The 21,275-nt window shown below is 40.0% G+C and overlaps 2 protein-coding genes across 2 annotated transcripts; one reads left to right on the forward strand and one right to left on the reverse strand.

The window, feature by feature from the left end:
- The first annotated feature begins 14,633 nt into the window (after positions 1–14,633).
- Positions 14,634–19,842, forward strand: LOC140549850 (T-cell leukemia homeobox protein 3-like). Its single transcript, XM_072673594.1, has 3 exons — positions 14,634–15,006; positions 19,256–19,496; positions 19,629–19,842. Exons 1-3 carry the CDS (start codon positions 14,634–14,636, stop codon positions 19,840–19,842), a joined length of 828 nt encoding a protein of 275 aa, XP_072529695.1.
- Positions 17,133–17,894, reverse strand: LOC140549849 (claudin-23-like). The gene has a single exon (XM_072673593.1). The coding sequence runs from the start codon at positions 17,886–17,888 to the stop codon at positions 17,133–17,135; it is 756 nt and encodes a 251-aa protein (XP_072529694.1). The 5' UTR covers positions 17,889–17,894.
- Positions 19,843–21,275: the final 1,433 nt, after the last annotated feature.

Raw genomic sequence — 21,275 nt, forward strand, 5'->3', positions numbered from 1 at the left:
CATCGCTCAAAGAGCCATTTAAAGCGCCATCATTTTGAAGAGTGTGTTACTGTTTTCTACTCCAATTATGAATATACTGCTTGTATTTCTTTTCTTTATGGGACAAAATAAACACTATCACCAGCCCCCCTCCAAAAAAACTATTAAGCCTATCAATTTAGTGCAATTAAGTGATTAGCCAAATTAGTAAAAATGTTTGTCCACGGGAAGTGCAAAATAATGACACAATCAGAGGCTCTCATGCTATTGAGTGTTAATTGATTAAATCATTAACTTCATAATTAGCCATTAATTTCTATTTAAGATGTGAGAACAGATGGGGAAAAGAATTATATATAAGAATTATATATATATATAATTCTTCTGCAGACAGAAGTAGCATCCAAACGGAAGAGCAAGGATTTTGTGAGACATCATCTGAGAATAAACAGTAAGCTCACACAGATAAATATTTACTGCAAATCAAGTCAAGATCGGAATTTCCATCAGAGTAAAAAGGCAAAGGGCCTGGATCCAAAGAGGGGAATCATTCCAGGTGCGGAAGCAGCCTTTTTTCTTCTGTGTCTTTTTTCTCTGTCCCTGTATCTCTCTCTCTCTCGTTCTCTCTCTGCCCCTCTTTCCTCGTGCATTGTGATGGAATTTAATATGCAACTTTTGTTATTGAATAACAGTCACATGTGTCTGGGCACATGCTGGTCGCAATATCTCTGGCGGTGCAGGTAATGCGATAGAGGCAGCAGGGCCTATTCATCACTCTGGCCGCTTGCAATGCGGTTTATTATTTTAATGCATTTCTCAGCAATTAAAAATGATAGATTGCTGCTTGTGCTTTTATCCAGTGTGTGTGGGGTGCAGTGTGTGGTCACTTAAAACTTCAATTACTGCTGTTAGAGTGCAGCAAGAGAGTCAACTACCCCTGTATTTTTGTCTGTCTCTCTCTCTCTCTCTCTCTCTCTCTCTCTCTCTTACCCTTTGAATAGACACACATACACTCACAGGATAAGAAACACCAATAGACAATTTTGCAGTTCTGTAGACACATGAGCACTCGTGAGAAGTCCCTTGTGGAAATGAAAGCACAGCCCAGCACCTCCCACCTGCAGTAATCAGAAATGTGTTATGTTAATTAGGGGTAAACGAGCATCGCATTAAAGCTGATGGCAATTCATTTGTGATTAGGTGTGATTAGTTTAGAGATATATCAGCACAACCTCTTCCCAGCAATCACCTGGGCATCCGGAGATGGGTTCAGTGTCTGAAAGCCATAGTCTGAGTTTAAATGACAGCATGGCTAACAATTAATGAATCCTAAAAGTGTATGTAAGCACAACACCTCTGGAATCCAGTTCTGAGTTTTTTTTTTACTTTAAATTTATACTTGAAGCAACTCATGAGATTTGTTACTTATAAATTTGTACCACATAATATGAAATGTTGCATTTCCATCTGTAAAGTAAATGCCTTGAATTTTTCTTTTTTTGCTTATACATTGCCAACTGTTTTTCACTCATTGCGCTTTATCATGCCTGCCTCTGTTTTGTGTAACCATGTCCTCTCAAGCACATGGCTATGTTTGTGTCTTGTCTGTTCTAGCCCCTCCTGTTCATTAGTGTTTCCACCTGTACTTCCTCTGTAGCCATGCCCCCTTGCTAGTCCCAGGTGTTCCTCATTGTCCCTGTGTAAAAGTACCCCTTTGTTTCAGTCTTCCTTTGTCTGGTCTTGTGTGTGATCATGTTGGTATGTGTTCATAACAGTTCACAGTAGTTTAGCTAGGCCTGTTTTGTTCAGTTTCTCTTTATTAGTTTTAGTGTTGGGTTTAGTTTTAGTAGTTTTATTTATAATAAATGTCACACACTGTAACACTCTTAAAAAAACAGGTCCAGAAACTGTAACAATATTCAAGATTTTAATTTTAAAATTTCAACTTACACTTGAATGCACCATCTATGCATGTAAATGTAGCTCGCACTCCATGTAAAATTACTGCCCTACAAGCTAGCTAGCTACCTGCTAGCTAATTAGCCACCTAAAAGTAAGAAAGCTTCAACCATAGTTAAGTTAACATTACAGAATGTGTTTAACAGCATGGATACTGAATGTATACAACATTTTAAAAACCCCTTCAATTATTTTGGGCTAACTGTTAGCTAGCATGCTCTTCCAAATATTTGCTCAAAGCTAGAGATTTTGTCATAGACTGCTAAAACAACCACAAATGCTACCTGAAAGCTGTGAGGGTCATGGCAAAACCTTCAACATAGCACAGCTTTCAACTTGCACCATTTAAGATCCATTATAGTGCTTAACAATTGGAAAAGTGTTATTTTCATTCAATTCTCCACCATTATTTCTCCAAGCATGCAGTATATTTGCTTATTCTGGTCCAAAATGTCTATTTTAACTTAACTTCAGGTTAATTTAGGTTCAATTTCATTTCCAAACTTTCAACAGAAGTTATGGAGCTTAGAAACAAAAGAGATCCATGGATGGAAACTCCTGCAAAAATTATAAACGTCCCTTTTTCTATTATGGCTATGTTTAGGGTAAGGATTTGGTTCAATTCTATTTAATAGTTAAGGTTAGGCTAAATATTAGGTTAGGGTAACATTTACCTTCATTACGTTTAGGTTACGTTTAGGGTTTGGTTAAATATTATTTAATAGTAAAGGTTAGGGTAGCAAGTTAAGTTTAGGTTATGGTAAGTTACAATTAGAATTATTGTTAGAGTGAGGGTAATGGTTAGGGTAGGTTTAGGTTATGGTAAAGGTTAAGGTTAGGTTAAGGTTAGATTAAGTTTATTTTATTGTCAAGGTTAGGTTGGCAGTTAGACTAAGTGTACATTGAAGTAAAGAGTATGGTTAGGATTACGATTAGTTTAAGGTTAGGTTAAGTTTAGGTTATGGTTATGGTTAAGGTTAGAGCAAAGGCTAGGTTAGGTTTAGGTTATGGTTATGGTTATGGTTATGGTTATGGTTAGGGTTAGGTTATGTTATGGTTATGTTTGTGTTTAGATTTTGGTAAAGGTTGGAGTAAAGGCTAGATTAAGTTTAGGTTATGGTCAATGTTAAGGTAAAAGTTAGGTTAGGTATAGGTTAAGGTTAGGGTAAAGCAGGGCTGCTCAATCCTGGAGATCCTGGTCCTGGAGATCTACCACCCTTCAGAGGTTTAACACACCTGATCCAGATAATGAAGGCCTTCAGGAGCAACTGAACATTAGAGTCAGCTGATCTGAACTCTTCAGGGTGGTCGATCTCCAGGACAAGCAGCCCTGGGGTAAAGGTTAGATTTAGTTTCAGTTTTGGTAAAGGTTAGGGTGAAGGTGTGGTAAATGTAGTACTTTTAATACTGATGACAAGATCATGATTTAATAAGCCAGGTTTAAGGGTCTGGGGCTTAGATTAAAATCTTCACGGTAGTTATTGCGTAGATTATGCAGGACCTGCGGAACACAGCCGCCTTGAGCATACCTCTGCTTGAAGCTTTATGTTATATGTCCGTAAATGCCCCCCCCCCCCCCCCCCCATGTTGGTTTAATTGCAAATATGCAAATATGAATGCAAAGAAAACCAGGACTTAACTGTAACAATGTATAATTTTCTTTCTTGGTCCCTAACAAGATCTGAGATCCAATCTCTTGGGGTGCCAAAACTTATGCATAGTATTCCTTTACGTTTTACTTACAGGAACAAAGAAAAAACAAATGCAAGACTCGCATACACAAGCATAGAAATGCATACACACACATACACACACACACACACACATATCAGTAACAATCACGTCCCCTAACCCTCACGCTCTCTGCTTGCTTTTGTGAAGGGCAATCTGCTCAAGTATGTGCGTCCCTGCCAACTTCCGCTTCTCTGCATGAGTGTCAGCATGCCTGTGTGTGTGTGTGTGTGTTATGTGTGTGTGTGTGTTATGTGTGTGTGTGTGTATGCAGTGCATAATGTTCTGTGTTTGTGCTACTTGACAACATTCATAAAACTGCTGAAAAGTCATACATTCTGCACAACTCATCTGTGTGTGTTTATGAGCGACAGAGAGAGTGTAATAACACAACCCTGGGTGTAGGTGTCTGTACTGCTGAGAGAATGTCCCGATTTGGAACACTGACATACAGTCTTCTTGATGAATGCTGTACCTTGAACTCATTAACAGAGACTGTGTGTTGCTGCCTGTACAGTATGTTACTGTGTGTGAATGAATGAGTTGCAAGGACTGACTGACTGACTGAGAGAGAAAAAGAGGGCAGCTGTTTAGCCCTCCCCGCCCATAGGGGGCCTCACACCAATCAGCAGACCGCAGTGTGAATCAATTATCACCAGAGGGAGGGGGTGGGAAACACCCCCTAAAACATATGACACATTGTCTAATAGAATAACAATCACACCTTAAAACTAACAAACAAACAAACACACACACAGTAAGCACCTAATGGGCTTAACATCTTTTGCCATTAAGTTTCCATTACTGTAATTAAAGAAAAAACTGCAGTGGGGATTTACTCCCATAACACTGTAGTAAAGCTGGCTTAACATATATTTAACATTAGATTGGCTATTACTGTTGATCACATGGTTTTGTTGCCTTGCTTTATTATTTAAATGTAATTACATTACATAATTATTATAAGGTTAAATTATGAACAGATAACTTTCTGTTTGGCCAGAATCAAGTCTGAATTTTGGACTGGTGGACTGGTGTTGAGAAAAGACAAAAACATTATTAACAATCAAGATTATACACAGTGTCAATATTTCAAACAATTCCAAATATAATACCGTTTAAAGAGAATCTGCATTATATAATGGATCACATTAATAACAGATCACAATACAAGTAAACATAAATACAGTCAAATGTAATGATCTCATTTTGAAGAGCATAGTTCTTGTGAGCTAGTCTGAAGATCAAAGCTTGGGTCCAGCTTTCCCCTGGACATCTCCAGTGAGTATGTGGATTTGTTCAACTTCATCACCAGCTCACCCAATTTAACACCATCATGCACTCATTTACCAAACCAGGTGTTGGATGATAACTAATACTTATACTAATAATACTAATAATAAATAATACTAGACTCCCATGAGGAGAGCTCTGGGGGTGTTTTAATAAACACAGTGATGTCAAATCATGATTATGTTAATTGCACAGGCACCTTTTTATATTGTATTCTTTTTGGCGGGTTTGGTCTTTATCCATATCCATATATTTTACCCAATTTTCCTCTCCAGTTATTGCCAATTAACCAATCCACATGTTAGTACTCTCCCCCCTCACATGTAATGCCCCTGTCAGTGAGAGGGGGAAGACTAACACATGCCTCCCCTGGCACATGCGCAACCAGACACCGCTTCTTTCGAACTGCACCAGGTAACCAGTGTGCTGAGAGAAAAACACTGGGTACCCAGCGCTGCTGCATCAGTTAACAGACGCCCGTGCCGACCAGCATCACACTGAAGTGATGTACGGGGGGAGAGAGAACCTGCTCTCCTCAAGGCCAATTGTGCACCCTCGCACTCTGGCTGCTGGTGGCAGGCCGCATGCCCTGGGAATCCAACCAGCTCCGTAGTCAGCACAAATAAACTTTGATTTGAATTGAAAATCACAACATGCTTCTCTCACCACTGTGAATCACTTTGAATGATTCATTTTTTGCAATACAGAGATGACAGCACATACACCCGTGCCATAGAACCGGTATGAGAAGCCCACCTGGACATCCACGCATTTGAGGGCACCAGTACTTTGTTTATCTTTGTTTATCTAATCTAGGAGCTAATTTCTCTTCATGACTGAGGTTCTAGAAGAACCCTGTGTGTTTAACTCCATACAGTCTGGTGCTGCACTGACTGGCATTGTAAACACAGGAGCATGATAGTGACGGTCCTAACAAAAGATGAATGTATCTGAATCTGTTTGTGTGGATCTATGTGTGTGTGTGTGTGCTTTGTGTTAGTGCATGCGTGGGTGTGTGGAAAGGGTTGTGTGACAGGTGGATCTTCAGCAGGAGGGGCAAGCATGGGTCAACCCCATCTGGGGACCAGAACCTCGAAAGTGCACACAAACACACATGCACGCACACAACACACACACACATACAGAGGGAAAGAAACACTGTGAGAGCATCTGACACCCTCCACCCCCACAATCAGCACAGACAGAGAGGGAGAGAGAGAGAGAGAGAGAGAGAGAGAGAGAGAGAGAGAGAGAATGAACGAATGAATGGATGAATAAATGAATGGGTGAAAATAAGAGGTAATTAATTGACAAATGGAGAGTTAGACACACAGGACAAGAGACAGACAGAATAGTTTGTGTCTGTGTGTGTGTGTGTGTGTGTGTGTATGTGTGTGCAGTTGATGTTGCTGGGAGATGGACAAATTGAGTTGTGTGAAGAGAGCAGGTTGGAGGGTTTTCACAATTACACACAGACAGAACACCGAACATGACAAACGACCATCATTCAAATAGCATAGAGCTCTCTCTCTCTCTCTCTCTCTCTCTCTCTCTCTCACACACACACACACACACACATACACACAAACACATTCAATTCAATTAAAGCGTAAAGTATCACACTAAAATAAGAGAAGTTACTCTAAAGGTGCTCCAAATGGTTTTTTAAGCGATACCGTAGAAGAACCAGTTTTGGTTCCATAAATAATAATGTGGAAGTGTAAAGAACCTTCAAACCTTCTTTGTTTCACCAGAGCTTCATTTTCTTTCCTTCATCCTTTCTTTCTATACCTCTTTCTCTTTCTGATGAATGCTGACCACAGGCATCGTAACAATGAGGCAAGCAGAGCACCTGAACCCCAGACTGGTACCAGACTTACGCTTTTGCTGCCCTAATGTTTATGCAAATAAAATATCTACATTCGCTGTAAATAACTGTGCAAACATACTGGAATACTTGGCCAGAGTCAGGTAGGTATCTTTAGAATACTGGGGAAATTCATGATGATCACATACATACATACATACATACATTACATACTACTATTTACCAAAGATATGCACTAGCAGTACATAGTACGCTTTTTCTAACAGGTCCACTAATAGCACAGGATAACCAGGGTAGTAGACGGAAGGGGAGGTGCGGTGATTGCAGAAGTTCATTTAAGAAATGGTGTGAAGGTGCTTCTGAACATTTTTAAAAGTTTGTTGGGCAAAAGCATAAGATTGTGTTGAGTTTTACATACTCAGAAAAACGTAGTATTATGAACTCTAAAAGGGGTTCTTTGCCTTTGATATTATCAGGAAGAGCAACAACTTATCATCATCTGAAGACCTTTTGTAGATGCAAACCCTGTTCTGCAACCCTGGTCCTTGATGACTCTCTGCCTTGCATACTTTTTAGTAATTTAGAACCTCTGCCTGAGTTAAGTGTGTTAGAGCATGAAACCACAAAATAGACAGGACAGGGGGTCATCCAGGATCAGGGGTGGGAACCACTGCTATATGGCACTTTTTAAGGAAGGATACTGTAAAGTACCAAAAAGAGTCATTTAGTACTATATAGAATCAGTTTTGTTTAGTGTGTGAATGCAAAGCATTGTAGGAATTTGGGCCTCCTGTAATGCTAACAGCAACCTCAGCAGAAGCTAAACAATAGTAATGTGATGAAGAGAGATAATGGTGGGCAATATGCAAAAAATATTACATTATACATAATACAAATACATAAAAAATCATGATATAAAATATATATCCCAACATTTCTCTCATTTTTTCTGATGTAAAATTGAAATGGACAAAACCCAGCAGTAAAATGGTAGTACTGCATTATAAAAGGGTGTGCAAAGATAGCAATAATATAGAGAAGGAAATCAAACAGTTTATAAATACAATAACAATAATAATCAGATAATGACATAATGGGCTCAGATCTATTTCAGCTCATTTCCAAACAGTGTATGCAGTTACTATATGCTTAATTAACAGGTCTAAATCTGCATTTTTAATGACACAGTCATCAAGTGTTGTAGAAGTAGTGATGATATCCATGACACATACTGAAGAGCACATTGTGACCTAATTTATCCTAATAGCGATAATATGTCATGACATGGAACACCCCTAAAGCGAGAGTCTGAATTAGCGCTTGTGATAGACTGAAATGGCAAACAATTTGTGGGGGGGGTATGTCCTGAGGCAAGACAGGTGGGTTTTGGTTGGTTGGTTAGCTGGTGTCTGTGGCCCAGCAGGCCGGATGGAGCAGGGCTGTGGAGTGCAAGTGCTGCCAGGGCCTGGTGCAGTGAGGCTGGGGGCAGCTGGTGGATTCCACCCCTCCCACCAAACCCCCCACTGCCAGCCCACAGGAGGGGTGAGGAGGTTAAGAGCTAACGGAGACACTAACTGGATAATCGGCTTTTATTAAGTGACCTATGCTCCTCAGAGAGAGAGAGAGAGAGCGAGAGACTGAGAATGTGTGAGGGAGCGAGCAGGTGAGCAATACACTTCCCTGAATGCAAACAGAGTCATACATTTGCACACACGAAAAAAAAACAAAAAAAAACTGACCAATAGGAATTCTCCAAACTGACTTGAAATAATAAAAAAAAATATATTGACTTCCATTGAAAGGTAAGTAGGCTTTTTTCCATCTCCTGTAAAGTTGACATTTGGATATTTTTAGGTGTGACAGCAACAATATATGGTGTATATTTCTGAATCCTATTAAATCCAATGAATCCATGTTTTGTGAGTCTGCACACAGAAGGCAATAAACATAATTAGAAGCATTAGCACTATTTAAGACATACTGTAGAAAGGTCCATAGTGCCCGCCGATTGCAAACTCTGTTTCTTTTCTTTCACTCACAAACACACACATACACACACACACACACACACACACACACACACACACACACACACACATCTAAACTTTGTGTCCTGCTGGTCTTTATTATCCACTACATTCTCCTTTGTTGGATTTCAGTCATTTGCATTTATCATCTTTCATCCTTTTTGTTCTGGCCATTCAAACCCTGCAGTTACTAACCACCCCTCTTTGTTCGTAAGTATGTGAACCAGCCATGCATTCAACCATCAAACAGATCCTCTCTCTCTCTCTCTCTCTCTCTCTCTCTCTCGCTCTCTTGCTCGCTTGCTCACTTACTCACTTTCTCCCTCGCTCTCTTTCCCCTCTCTCACTTTCAATTCAATCCATTGCCCTCAAGGTGTTTGGAAAGGCAAAGGCAATTACATTCTTACATTGCAAAAATAAGGTATGATAAAAATTCAGTCTCATCTAAGAACTTCTCAGTCCAGCTCATACTGTTGAGTTCTTTCATAACTCAAAAAAACTTTCTCAGAAAAATTGATTTTTTACAATTAAAAAAGTAAATGCCTCCTCAATAGAAAGAAGCCTCGTTATCTTTTATTTTTTTTATTTATTTTTTTTTACCCTCTATCCCTGTACACTATACACTGGGAAATAGCTTATTGATGTGTTCTTATTGGGGGGTTTATATTGAAAAAGTCCTCACTCCCTTTGTTGGTAGTAGACGCTTACACTGACCAGTTGGTAAAAACTAAACACTCTTTATTTACAGCACTTGATTGAGTTCTGAGCTTCTGAATTAGAATCATCTGGCTTTGATTAGAGCTGGTATAAAAATCTGCAGAATGTTTCCTGAAAGAAATGTATTGCAATCATTTATTAACCTGAAGTTTATACTTTGAGCTTTGAGAAAGTTTCCTTCCCAGCTTGTCTTGTAGATTTTCAATAGGACTGAGCAAGGGCATCACTGAAGGTTTATGGATAGCAGGATCCAAAGGCTTGCTCCCTGCTAAGATGGCCTTCTGAGCTGCCTCCTCTCTTAAAGAGACTCTGTATCATCTACAGGTTGGGGAGTTAAGGTACATGAAATGCATAATGAATGACACTATTAACTCACTAATTAACATCTATGGCTACAGATGTGACTTAGCTGGTAGCACCCTCACTATCTGTGGAGTTGATAAAACTAGTTGGCCATGCAAATCTAATGCTAGCTAGCTTGCTAAAAGCATATAAACTGGGTAAAAAACTCAATATATTTACTGTATCTATACTGGTCATAACTTTCCACAGAAAAATATACATATAGATACCTGAATATTAATGTATGACAATTATGACCAATATAGAAACAGTAATATACAGACAGATATCTTCACTCTGTAACTACCTCCTGTTTTACTGTTTCGCTCAGTATATGATTTATAAGACTTTTAAAAACAATCTTTTGACCATCATATTGTTGTTAGTTGTTGTCCAATGTCTCTCCAGTCTCTATCTCAGCAATCCCCAGGTCCTAGCACCCTGTATCTCTGTATAATAAGTGCATGCCAATTTATAGTATGTGCTATCTCTGTAAGGCTGGTGCAGCCAAATAATGAGACAAGTATTTAAATGACCAATGTGCATTTATTTAAAGTTGAGGAAAAAACATGATTGGGTGGGAGTGGGGGTGGTTTGTGGTTGCATTGTACATCAAAATAAATTACAGACTTGCTGAGTCACTACAAAACTTTTTTCCTAACTCAAACACACACGCATGTACAATCGCGCTTGGATAAAGCCAGTGTTTAAATCAATTGAATCCGGAGCTACTAAAGCATACCCAGGTCTTTTCACAGCAGCCAAAAACACACACAACATTTGAGGATTTATGTTTTTGGTTGTTGTTGTGTTTGAGTATTAAAAATGAAGAAAGCTGCTGTTTTATCTCAGTATGACCGTTTTTGTGGAGCAGCGAATTGTTTTCATGGCAGGGTGTCCTTTAACCCCTCCTTTTACATTTATGGCATTTAGCTGACGCTCTTATCCAGAGCGACTTACAAGGTTACTGGTATTACAGAGGTGGGCCAACATAGTGTTAGGAGTCTTGCCCAAGGACTCTTATTAGTGTAGCGCAGCATAGTCACCCAGACCGGGAACCGAACCCTGAACTCCAACATGGTGTTGTTGTAACTCAATGGCAGGTGGTGGTGTTATCTGTTGCGCCACACCAACCACCTTTTCACCCCTCATTGCTCCCTAGCAGCTCAACACAATGTTCCCCACACAGAGAATTGTGTCCTAGTTCATTTGATAACACAGTTACAAGAAAATATGGAAATATCTATATATATGAAATATCTATATCTATGCTGATTTCCATATTTGTATAAGAAAGAAACATATTTTAATGTAGTTAATATAAAAAGATTTCTATTGAAAATTGTTTTTTCGTTTGTTTGTTTTAGTTTTTTTGGTGCTGCTGTTTCAGCTGTTAATTATCAGGTACTTTATTATTTGTATTATTTTTATGTGAAACTATAAAAAATAATGCTGATGATTTCAATGTATTCTGCTACACACACTTTCCTCTTCTTTTTTGGTATAAATATCAGGTTTTGCCCAAATATGGATTTGACAATTTTCTTTCCAAAGTATTGTATGAAAAACACTACCGACACACTTGGGCTCTTTTAGGGATTCGAACAACTGCTGGGTTTTGATCAGTGTTGTTTTTTTTTTTTATTATTATCTGATAAGTAAACACTGGAATTTTATACCATTTTGCACTGAATAACATTCGTTTTGAATTAATACATAATAAAAGCTGAATGCAAATGTGCTCCTCTTGCACTGTGAGTAGGGCAGAATTCCTTATTTTCTATCCGTTGCATTCTTGCTTTTTGGTGCAGGCTCGAACTGTTTGCTCTGTTTTTTCGCTTCGGGGCTACTATTAATCTCTTTCTCAGTCATCTAAGGTTTCTAAAGTGTAAATCTTAATAAAAACATGCTAGGTGCTTTTTAAAATGCGCTATTACTTACCGCCCTCAATTCATATTACTGTGCCTTTGCTGCAGTTCGGAAGGTATAAACCCCGCTGCTCATACCCTCTATCACTTTACTCTGGTTCCCCTCGCTCTCTCTCGCTCGCTCTCTCTCTCTCTCTCTCTCACACACACACACACACACACACTTTCTCTGCTCTCTCTCTCTCTCTCTCGCTCACTGTGGTGTGGAGCCCACGCGCGTCTGTCTCCTGCGTCTGGAGGAGGAAAAAAAAAAGTTGGAAAATTGATAACAGCTCAGACACGCGCAATAAAGGCTGAGCCCGCGGGCCTCCAGCCGCAGCCGCCATTATGGAAATGCGGGGCTAATTTCCCAGACAAATCGCTCCCTTTTATTCCTTTATTCTCCCGTTTTATCCGTCCCGCTCTCTCCGGAGAACAGAGCTTTTAATGTGAGGCTGCAGTGATGGATCTGCCCCGCTCCCGCAGCGCGTCGTGCGTCTGAAGCGCTGATTTCCCCCCTCTTTACACACACCCTGAAAAATATCACCAATAAAAGAATATAAATAAAGAAATAAACACAATAAAACACCCAGGCTTTGCGGAGAGCAGTTATTAATAGAGGTCTACCAGTAACATTAAAACAACAGTAACGGTGCAGTAAAGTGAGGAAAGCTGAATAAAGTTCTGCCTTTAGGGCTCGTTTTCTGAGAGGTTTTATCACAATGCAGGAATACGTTGTTTATACAAGTAACTGCATCAGCAGACCATCAACAGCATGAACCAACCAACCAATCAGTCATTTTACACAGGGATGATTCATCCTGGACAACTTTTAATGTGTATGCCTGTTTTACTGTTAGGACAAACGCCATGACTATCCATAATATTACAAATAAAGGTGCTGTAGAGGACTGAGAGTTCGGACGATGCCATAAAAGATCCACAAACGTCCTCAAAGAACCGTGTGTGTAATCGAGATGTGCGAGTGTAAAGAAGCTTATTTTAATGTAAATGATTGTTACCAATTTATCTACCAACAAATCTCTATACAGCAATGGCTCTTTGTGGAATTGCACATCCATACACTAAGACAGTTCATTAAATATAGGTACTTATATATAACACATACTGGTCATTATTTGGCTATTTAATAATAAATCATTGCCCTTGTTGTCCTTAAAATAAAAATAGAAAAATATTGTACTCTCACGTACATAGGCCACGATTAATTTCCCCCGAAATGTATTGCATTTATATGAATAAATGTTGCAAACGTAGTAATTAAACGTAGTAATTAAAAACGATACGTGAGAGAAAGAGAAATAAAGAGAAATAAGGCCACAGCGGTAGTGTGTATAAAACCAGCAAAATAACCCATCAAACGAAAAAGCAAATTGGAGGAAACAACAGTTCACACAAATGTGAAAAAGTCTGGACTTTATCCCTGAGGGAATGGTGGTGCATATGGCGCAGAAAGGCGGCCAAAGGGGCATTAAGCGGAGTGAGGCACTGGCACAGAGAGTGTCCAAACAGCACTGACCAGTCAATTATGCTCAATAACCTGTAAAAGAATCAGTGGAGATTTCACACACTGGCACTTCCACACACACACACTGACACAGAGATAACACGCACAGATTGTTATTGTTTTTTAATCGAATTGAAAATTAAAATTCACTAGGCAAAATGATCAGTGTCAAACTTCTCTAAACAAAACAAGCTGAAAAATTGGGAAAGAATCGTTTGTAAATTTACTCCAGATTAGTGTCCATATTATATTATTAAAGTAATTGGTGTTCTCTAATTATAAACGTGTTGGAATGGAATGTAGTGTTCGTGGGCAGATAAAACCTACAGATAGAGATGCTGGTGCATGGCAAGGCTCTCAGATCAACGACTAGTTTTTGTTGAGCCCAACCCAACACAGATAGTGAGATCTGTGCTGATCTCTCGTGGTTTCTGAGTGAAGAGGCTCTGCGTTACCTATTGATTAACAATGTCACGCCTAATAACTTTAACTGCAGTAAGTAGGTTAGTTAGTTAGTAGTTAGTAAATAAGACTACAAAAACAACAAAGAACCAAAGGAAGAAAGAAAAAGCTGTCCCGCCTTTTTACCATTTCTGTGTAAAATATGTAGGTGTGAAAAATATGTAAAGCTTTAAAGAAGATGATGTTGTTGAGGTTCTTTACCAAGTTATAAGGTTCTTCATATGCCGTGTGCTTTTAGGGGGGTCCACTATACGACTTCGTTCCGTTTTGCGCTTTGTTTTATGCGCTGTTGATTAGGATGATTCTAAATATGCAAAATAAAAAAATAACAAATAAGCCATTTACAAGTGCTGAAACACAGGATTAGCCGTGCTGTGCCACGTCCCCGCAGTTGTACAGCGTCTATTTCAGCACATCTTTAATATTGACCAATAGCAAGGAAAAGGTTTTAACATCTTCTACCAATGAAGACACTAGTTGGTTACTTTGAGCTGCAGAACGTGCTTTATTTTTCCCACCGGTTTTCAGAGAGCAGTTACAAACCTCGCCCTTCTGGGTTGGTATTGGCTAACAGTTCGTCCTCGGAAGCTGTCCGTCTGATACAAGCCAATCCACGCATAAATGGGCGGTGCTTTCCGGAATACGGGTGGGGGAAAAGCAGGGTTGTGATGTGAGGGGAAAACTACAATTTTTGAGAAGAGCAGTCTCGAGCTCTTCGAGGTGTGACAGGACACGCGTTACAGCAGGAGGACATTCAACATCATGAGGGGATCAAACACGATGGCCATCAAGGCTCTGAAATCACCGCAGATTCAGTCCCATTTTGCGTGATTAGACTTAATTCACCAACCGCGGGTAACATGGAAAGCGCCCAGAGCCCGAGGCCGGAGCCGTCCTGTAAAAACGCGCACGAGCCCATCCGCTTCGGGATCGACCAGATACTGGGCTCCTCGGACAGCGCCCCGGAGAGCCCCACCGGGACCACCGCAGCGCCCTTCTCTGTCCTGTCCAACCCCAGGATCTCCCTTGCGGGCTCTCTTGGGGGTTCAATGGTGTACGGGGCAAGCAGGGCGGTGGGTCACCGAGGGGTGATTAGGGTACCCGCTCACAGGCCGCTGACCGTCGCCTCCATCCCTATGGGCGCAGCAGCAGCAGCAGCAGCGGGGTTTGGGGCGCTCTGCTTCCCCTGGGTGGATCATAGCCGCAGATTCACCACCAAAGACAGGCTGGCAGGTACAGTATACCTCAGGACTCAGTGAAACTTCTTTTAAAAGTAATGCAGTTTAGTGTTTGAGGACAAAATATGGCTCAGGGTAAAACGTTTTCATTTAAACGAATTCAGATCAATCCAGATACAAGTTTAATAAATCAGTAAAGATCGTCTAACATTATGCAGTGCAATAGAAGTAAAAAAAAATCGTTATATAAAAAGTATAAATGCATATCAAACTTAAGCAAGACAATTAAACGTACAAGTAGCAAATAATGTCATACGCGATAATAAAATTCATCACGTGATAATACGTACTTTCACGTGGTCATACTATTTTTCCCATTTTTACTTTTCTGTAAGAGCGTCGTAAAAATGTATATAAAATAGAAAAACAAATGTTTAAAATATTTGGAATGGTTATATTGATAAAGAAATAGTTATATTAATAACATGCTATTGATGTGTGATAAATGATAATACAAGAATAAAGCAGTTTATCTAATAATAATAATGAACAACAACAACAACAACAACAATAATAATAATAATAATAATAATAATAATAATAATAATATGTATTGAGCAGGAAAGACTGGGATACAATAGGCTCTGGCCTTTAAATTGCTTTCTGCAGTGCTCCTCTGTCTGTGTGACATCTAACATTGCTGAGGTTACATGTCCTCGCTGGGTTTGGGTGACTATTACAGTTTTTTAGACCGTGCTGCTCTTTACCAAATCACTTCCATATAAACCCACTTTTACAGTGTGGAGCAGCAGAAGCCCACTGGAGTACTATAAGCAATCTACTGTCAAACACGAACCGATTCTTCTCAACTTATGTCACACTTATAGGCAACAGAAACCTGTGTTCAAGAATATCTATTGAAATGCAGACGTTTTTGTTCAGGAAGTGTTTACGAAATTACTATTGTGTTTTATATGAAATACCAATAACAGGTCTGGATGATGATTGAAAAAGAGCGCAATGTGAAATAATTATAGTTTTATTAAATATTCAATCCAAATAATTTTACCGTCAACTCACATGGGCTCGTTAGTAGTGGGATTAAAATAATTTTAATTATTGATTATTTTCTTTTTTTATCCTGGTTGCGGTTAGTAGCACCTCCTACAGGCCGTTCTACTGTTTCATATATATATATATGTGTGTGTGTGTGTGTGTGTGTGTGTGTGTGTGTGTGTGTGTGAATGAATTTGTATTTAGTATTCTTTCTTTCTTTCAGTGGCCAGAATTGTCTCACCTTTTTTCATCCACACTAACGCCATGCCTCGGTCATTCATTCTCCATCTTTTGCTTTGCCAGATTGCCTGGATGAGAAATTCCATTGATTCTATTATTATTCCATTCTAATGAGAAGTTTTATATAGGACTTTTCAACAAACCTTCAAAAAGTTCTATTGTTCTATTCAAGTTCTATTCAAAAGCACTATTGTTACAATTCAACGATTCTTCAGCACCATTTAGAATTCGCTAAGACTGTTGCCCTTGTTATATATATATATATATATGTGTGTGTGTGTGTGTGTGTGTGTGTGTGTGTATATGTATATATAGGCTATATTTGTTTGTTTAGAGGTTTAAAGCGAGATTTATGCCTTTTGCGTTCTTTCTTGGTTTATTTCATACAGTTCTGCTTATGACAGCAGCATGCAGAATACACGTCTCTCTGCACGCAGGATGTCTATTTTCATAAAAGACAGAAATCCAACACAGTGACTGTTCTATGCTCTATAGACTGGTGGTGAAGACCAGCATGCCTGCTTTAAATCAGACAGACTGTCAAAGACAGTGTTCTGTTTAGGTAAGTGTGTAAGGGGCCGTGGGCCTGCTTCTCACGTGACTTCCTCGAATTAGAATAAGTTAGAAAGGGGCAGCTATTAATCATGAGGGTCCTGTTATTTGACCATGCTTTCAAAATGTGTCCTCACAGTCCCTCTTTAAATAACAACAATCCACTGTATTTTAAGAATATTTTATTTCATTTCAGCAAAAAATAAAGAAGACTGTCTAAAAAGCTCATTTTAAACTTGGGTCCAGAAGCCAGCTTAGGCTTCATTGAACATATTGGACAATAACTGAATCATAACTAGACACAGTGGCGTAGGCTTTTTTACAGTCCCGTGCTTACAGTGTGTTTGAGGCACTGGTGGATGTCTTCCCTCGCCAGAAGTTTATCTCCTGCTTCAGCGAGTCCACTGAGTACGGCATGCTGCTTGCGCGGCTTCTCCTCGCGCCCCCGTGTCCATCGCTTTTGCGGTGCGTCTGAGGGTCGGAAAGTCGGCCGACGATGTTCTCGGCTCCCTCCGCGCCATTCGTCTCGCTACGGCACTGGCACTTGCACTGGCCCTGGTACAGCCCACCGAACATCACAAAGCCCCCCAGCACCTCCGTGATGCCGCCTGTGTAGCCCAGCACTATGCAGTATCCCACACGGATGTCGCTGGACGGCGAGTTGATGTAGGTCAGGATATGGTGATACCATGCCACGGGGATGATGGCCAGAACCCCGGAACTGAAGATGAGGAGGCCCCCGAGTCCTCCTACCGACCACCTCGGCTTGTCCGTCCAGCAGTGGGTCCCAATAGTGACCACGGCCAGGCCGATGAGGGTCACGATCAGACTGGCTACCATCATCCTCCGGGCCACCTCAATGATTTGGTTGTTGAAGTACTCGTTGTCCTCATGGTTGCACAGGACGTCCCGAGACGCCGTGAAGGACTTGCAGATGTCCCATATACCCTGGTGAAGCACCAGGTCCTGAGGATGCCCGCTGATGTTGTGGATGGTGCGCCAGTTTGGAGCCACCGTGCTGGTCAGGTCCAGGATCCAGCCACAGGGAACAAAGACCAAGCCTAGCAGAAGAACTCGAGGAGTTCGCATGGTGGACTTCAGAATATTCATGGTAAGAAGAGATTGCGTTTTGAAGGCTTGTTTCTGAAACTTGGAGAGGGTGGATCCCTCAAACTCCCACGGTTGAAGGCCATCACGTGGTCAGCTATTCAAAAGGCATCAATACGGCCTCGGGTTTCGATAGCGTTGTATTACAATCCACGATGAATGCTTTTGGCATCAAAGGAGCCTAATGGAAGTATACAAGTCTAGAATGTGACAAACATGTATTTTAACCTGATTAATGAAACAGTGTGGGTGCAAAGACAATCAACTTAATTTCAGTGGGTTTCAATTTCATATCTAGAACCCACCGGCTGCTCTCCGACGCGTGACTTCTTAGCCATCCAGGTCCTCAGAGCTTTGGCTGCCACACCACCTCTCCTCTTCTGCTTATAGGTTTCATCCTCATGGGGCTTCTACTTTCAGGATTTTAATATGAAGTTTTCACTCTTTTTCCATTGTAAGCCTCACTGTTCATTTTTACTGAAGTAGTTGGCAGGCTGCCACTTGCACTCCCCAAATCATAGGTACGAAATGCAGGAGACATTAAATTAATTTATATTAGAATTCGTCATCGGATTTGTTAAACGGCTGAATCGCCATCTTTTATAATTTCATAGTGCGGATTAATCTGACTTTTCTCTATATGAAAATGTTTATTTGTCCATTTTGAATGTGAGAAGACAGTAATAAGCACAGAAAGTGTATTCATATAAATATTATTACAGTTAAAATCTTAACCATCGAATTGTTTTAAACGCAATTACGTAGGCGTCAGTATATGTCAGAGATGTTCGTATATCTGTAAAATATTGTAAATAATATTGCTATATTTTATTTCATGCTATTTTTGATATTGCTGTTTAGGTTTTATTTTTACATTCTTCAATTTTACATGTTTTCTTATTATTTCGTTTTGTCGCGACTTTGAGATCAATCTCGTTTTTTTTTTTTTTTGTTAGCTTGTTTACTGGAGTTTTTTATTTTGAGAATTTGAAGGGGACTTTGAGTACAGATGATGTAGATATACATGTCTAATAAATAAAATCACATGTTAATGTTAATGTCACAATGTTAATCGTCCAGTACTGATTTTCTCTGATAGTGCTACGTAGTGACTTTAAGTCTGTAATGGTGTGGCTCAAAATAAACGATCTCTCAAGTAGAAGTGATATCGGACCAACTTATTAAAAGCAACAACACAACGCTTCCTTTGTATAGTTACGTTGTAGTTTTTTTTGTGCACACACGAATCCATTAAATCATCATAATAAAATGCTAATTTATCCTTATGTAACTGCTGATGTCATTATAAAGTGCGTTTTCTTGCGTTTTCTTGCGTTTCTTCCTCTCAGTTCCAGCTCTCCTCCCTCTGAGTCTCACCCGTAGGGTTGGTCACCCGTACCAGAACCGTACTCCGCCCAAACGAAAGAAACCGCGCACTTCCTTTAGCCGTGTGCAGATCTGTGAGTTGGAGAAGCGCTTCCACAGGCAGAAGTACCTGGCCAGCGCAGAGCGCGCGGCTCTGGCCAAGAGCCTAAAAATGACCGACGCTCAGGTCAAAACATGGTTCCAGAACCGCAGAACCAAATGGAGGTGAGTGGACACAGTGTGAGGGAGAAGTCGTTTTTATCCTGAACACTATCCATCTACCTGTTTGTCTGTCTGTCTTGTTCATTCATCCATTCATTCACGTATGAACTTCGAATCCTTTCTGTACCTCTACAGGCGACAGACGGCTGAGGAGAGGGAGGCTGAGCGACAGCAGGCCAATCGGATGCTGCTCCAGTTGCAGGCTGATGTGCTGCAGAAGTCCATCAGTGAATCCGTGTCCGTAGATCCCCTGTGTGTGCATAACTCGTCCCTGTACGCCCTGCAGAACCTGCAGCCGTGGGCTCAGGATAAACCAGGGAAACTGGCCACCGCTACTTCACTAGCCTAGAGTCTTTGGGGATGTGTAACACAGGTTTTGTACAGTCTACATGTGGTTTAAGGATGAGCAAATCTGCACAGATTACTCAAACACATTGAATTCAGTATTTACATTACACTTCAGTGACACAAGAGTGCAATTAAGGGGTTATTAAGATATTTGAATTACATTAGAATGTTAATGAAGACAATTTTTGCACCTATTGTGGAGTCAGCTCCCCCTACTAAAATAGAAACCACGGAGATCAGTCATTTCTTGAGGATTTGAGTTAAGTTGCACCAATATTCTACTCATAAAACATAGCATTTGTGACTGGGTCATGGTTTGTTAATTGGGTCATGAATCAGCAGTGAATGTATTAGTAGCATTATGTGGCGAGTGTAAGCTGTGCAGACCTTTCACAAAATACAGATATTGAAGATAGGGTAAAAAAACTGCCAACACAACAGGGTTTACTTTCCTAAGGAGATGATACTAAGGGACAGTGTCCAGACGGTCTGACACAGAAATGTCATCTTCATGCACTGTTTTGTTTGCTTGCAAAGTCTCCTGTTGCAGTGTCGTTGGCACAGTGTTTGGACTGGAACATCCAGTTACATGCTTGAATTTTGATATAAATGGGAATAGTGTGCATTTCTACAATACCGTGTTGAAGGGGAGGCTCACCATATATTTATAAAATCTGACCTATGTTTACTTCCTCTGTGACTAATCAGCAGATGAAAGAATGTTGCATATGAGCCTGTGTGAGCTTCTTTTAGTAGCAGTGTCAGGTTCCTAAATGCTCATTGTCTTTGATGTACAGGAAAATATGGTTTGGCTTTCAACATTTTAATTACAAATCCCTGCATAACTTTGTTCTTTTATCTCTTAAAAAAAGTCTTTACAAGCTTTGTTTTATCTTTTATCAAATTGCTAATGCTAAGTCATGGATTTAATATCTAAATTAGATCCACTTAAAATGTTTGAGAAGATTAGGTGAAACCCTCCTCCTTCAACTCTTTATCATATTTTCTTATTAAAGGACAAATGCTCTCAACGTTGTAAATCAGTTATCGTGATGCAGGTTGAGCCTAATCATTGGCTAAATTGTAGTGTTATATTTTTAATCTTGCTTCTCAGAGTAACTACTGGTCTAGAATCTACTCCTGTCAGTAAAGTCAACTGAAAAAGGTGTGGATTCTAATAGTAGATCAGCACATACTCTGAGAAGCCTTGTGAATATAGGTCCTGAATTCTGTGAATAGAAACAAGGCCTATATTCTAAATGCTTAGTAAATGGGTGGAAAATGTCTATTAGAAAATCTTCGTAATGTAAATACAGTGGTCTGTAAAGGTTTGGGGAGCCCTGGTCAACATTTCTGTTATTCAGAATAGCTAAGTGAGTAAAAGATGGCATATTTTCCAAAAGGCACACAGTTACACATATATTAAAGAAGTGT

The sequence above is a fragment of the Salminus brasiliensis genome, chromosome 2 (assembly GCF_030463535.1).
Source record: "Salminus brasiliensis chromosome 2, fSalBra1.hap2, whole genome shotgun sequence".
Classification (NCBI taxonomy): Eukaryota; Metazoa; Chordata; class Actinopteri; order Characiformes; family Bryconidae; genus Salminus; species Salminus brasiliensis.

Coding starts and splice junctions, on each gene's coding strand:
- LOC140549850 (XM_072673594.1), top strand. CDS start 14,634: ATGGAAAGCGCCCAGAGCCCGAGGCCGGAGCCGTCCTGTAAAAACGCG. Junction 15,007..19,255: donor CACCAAAGACAGGCTGGCAG/GTACAGTATACC, acceptor TCTTCCTCTCAG/TTCCAGCTCTCCTCCCTCTG. Junction 19,497..19,628: donor AACCGCAGAACCAAATGGAG/GTGAGTGGACAC, acceptor GTACCTCTACAG/GCGACAGACGGCTGAGGAGA.
- LOC140549849 (XM_072673593.1), bottom strand. CDS start 17,888: ATGCGAACTCCTCGAGTTCTTCTGCTAGGCTTGGTCTTTGTTCCCTGT.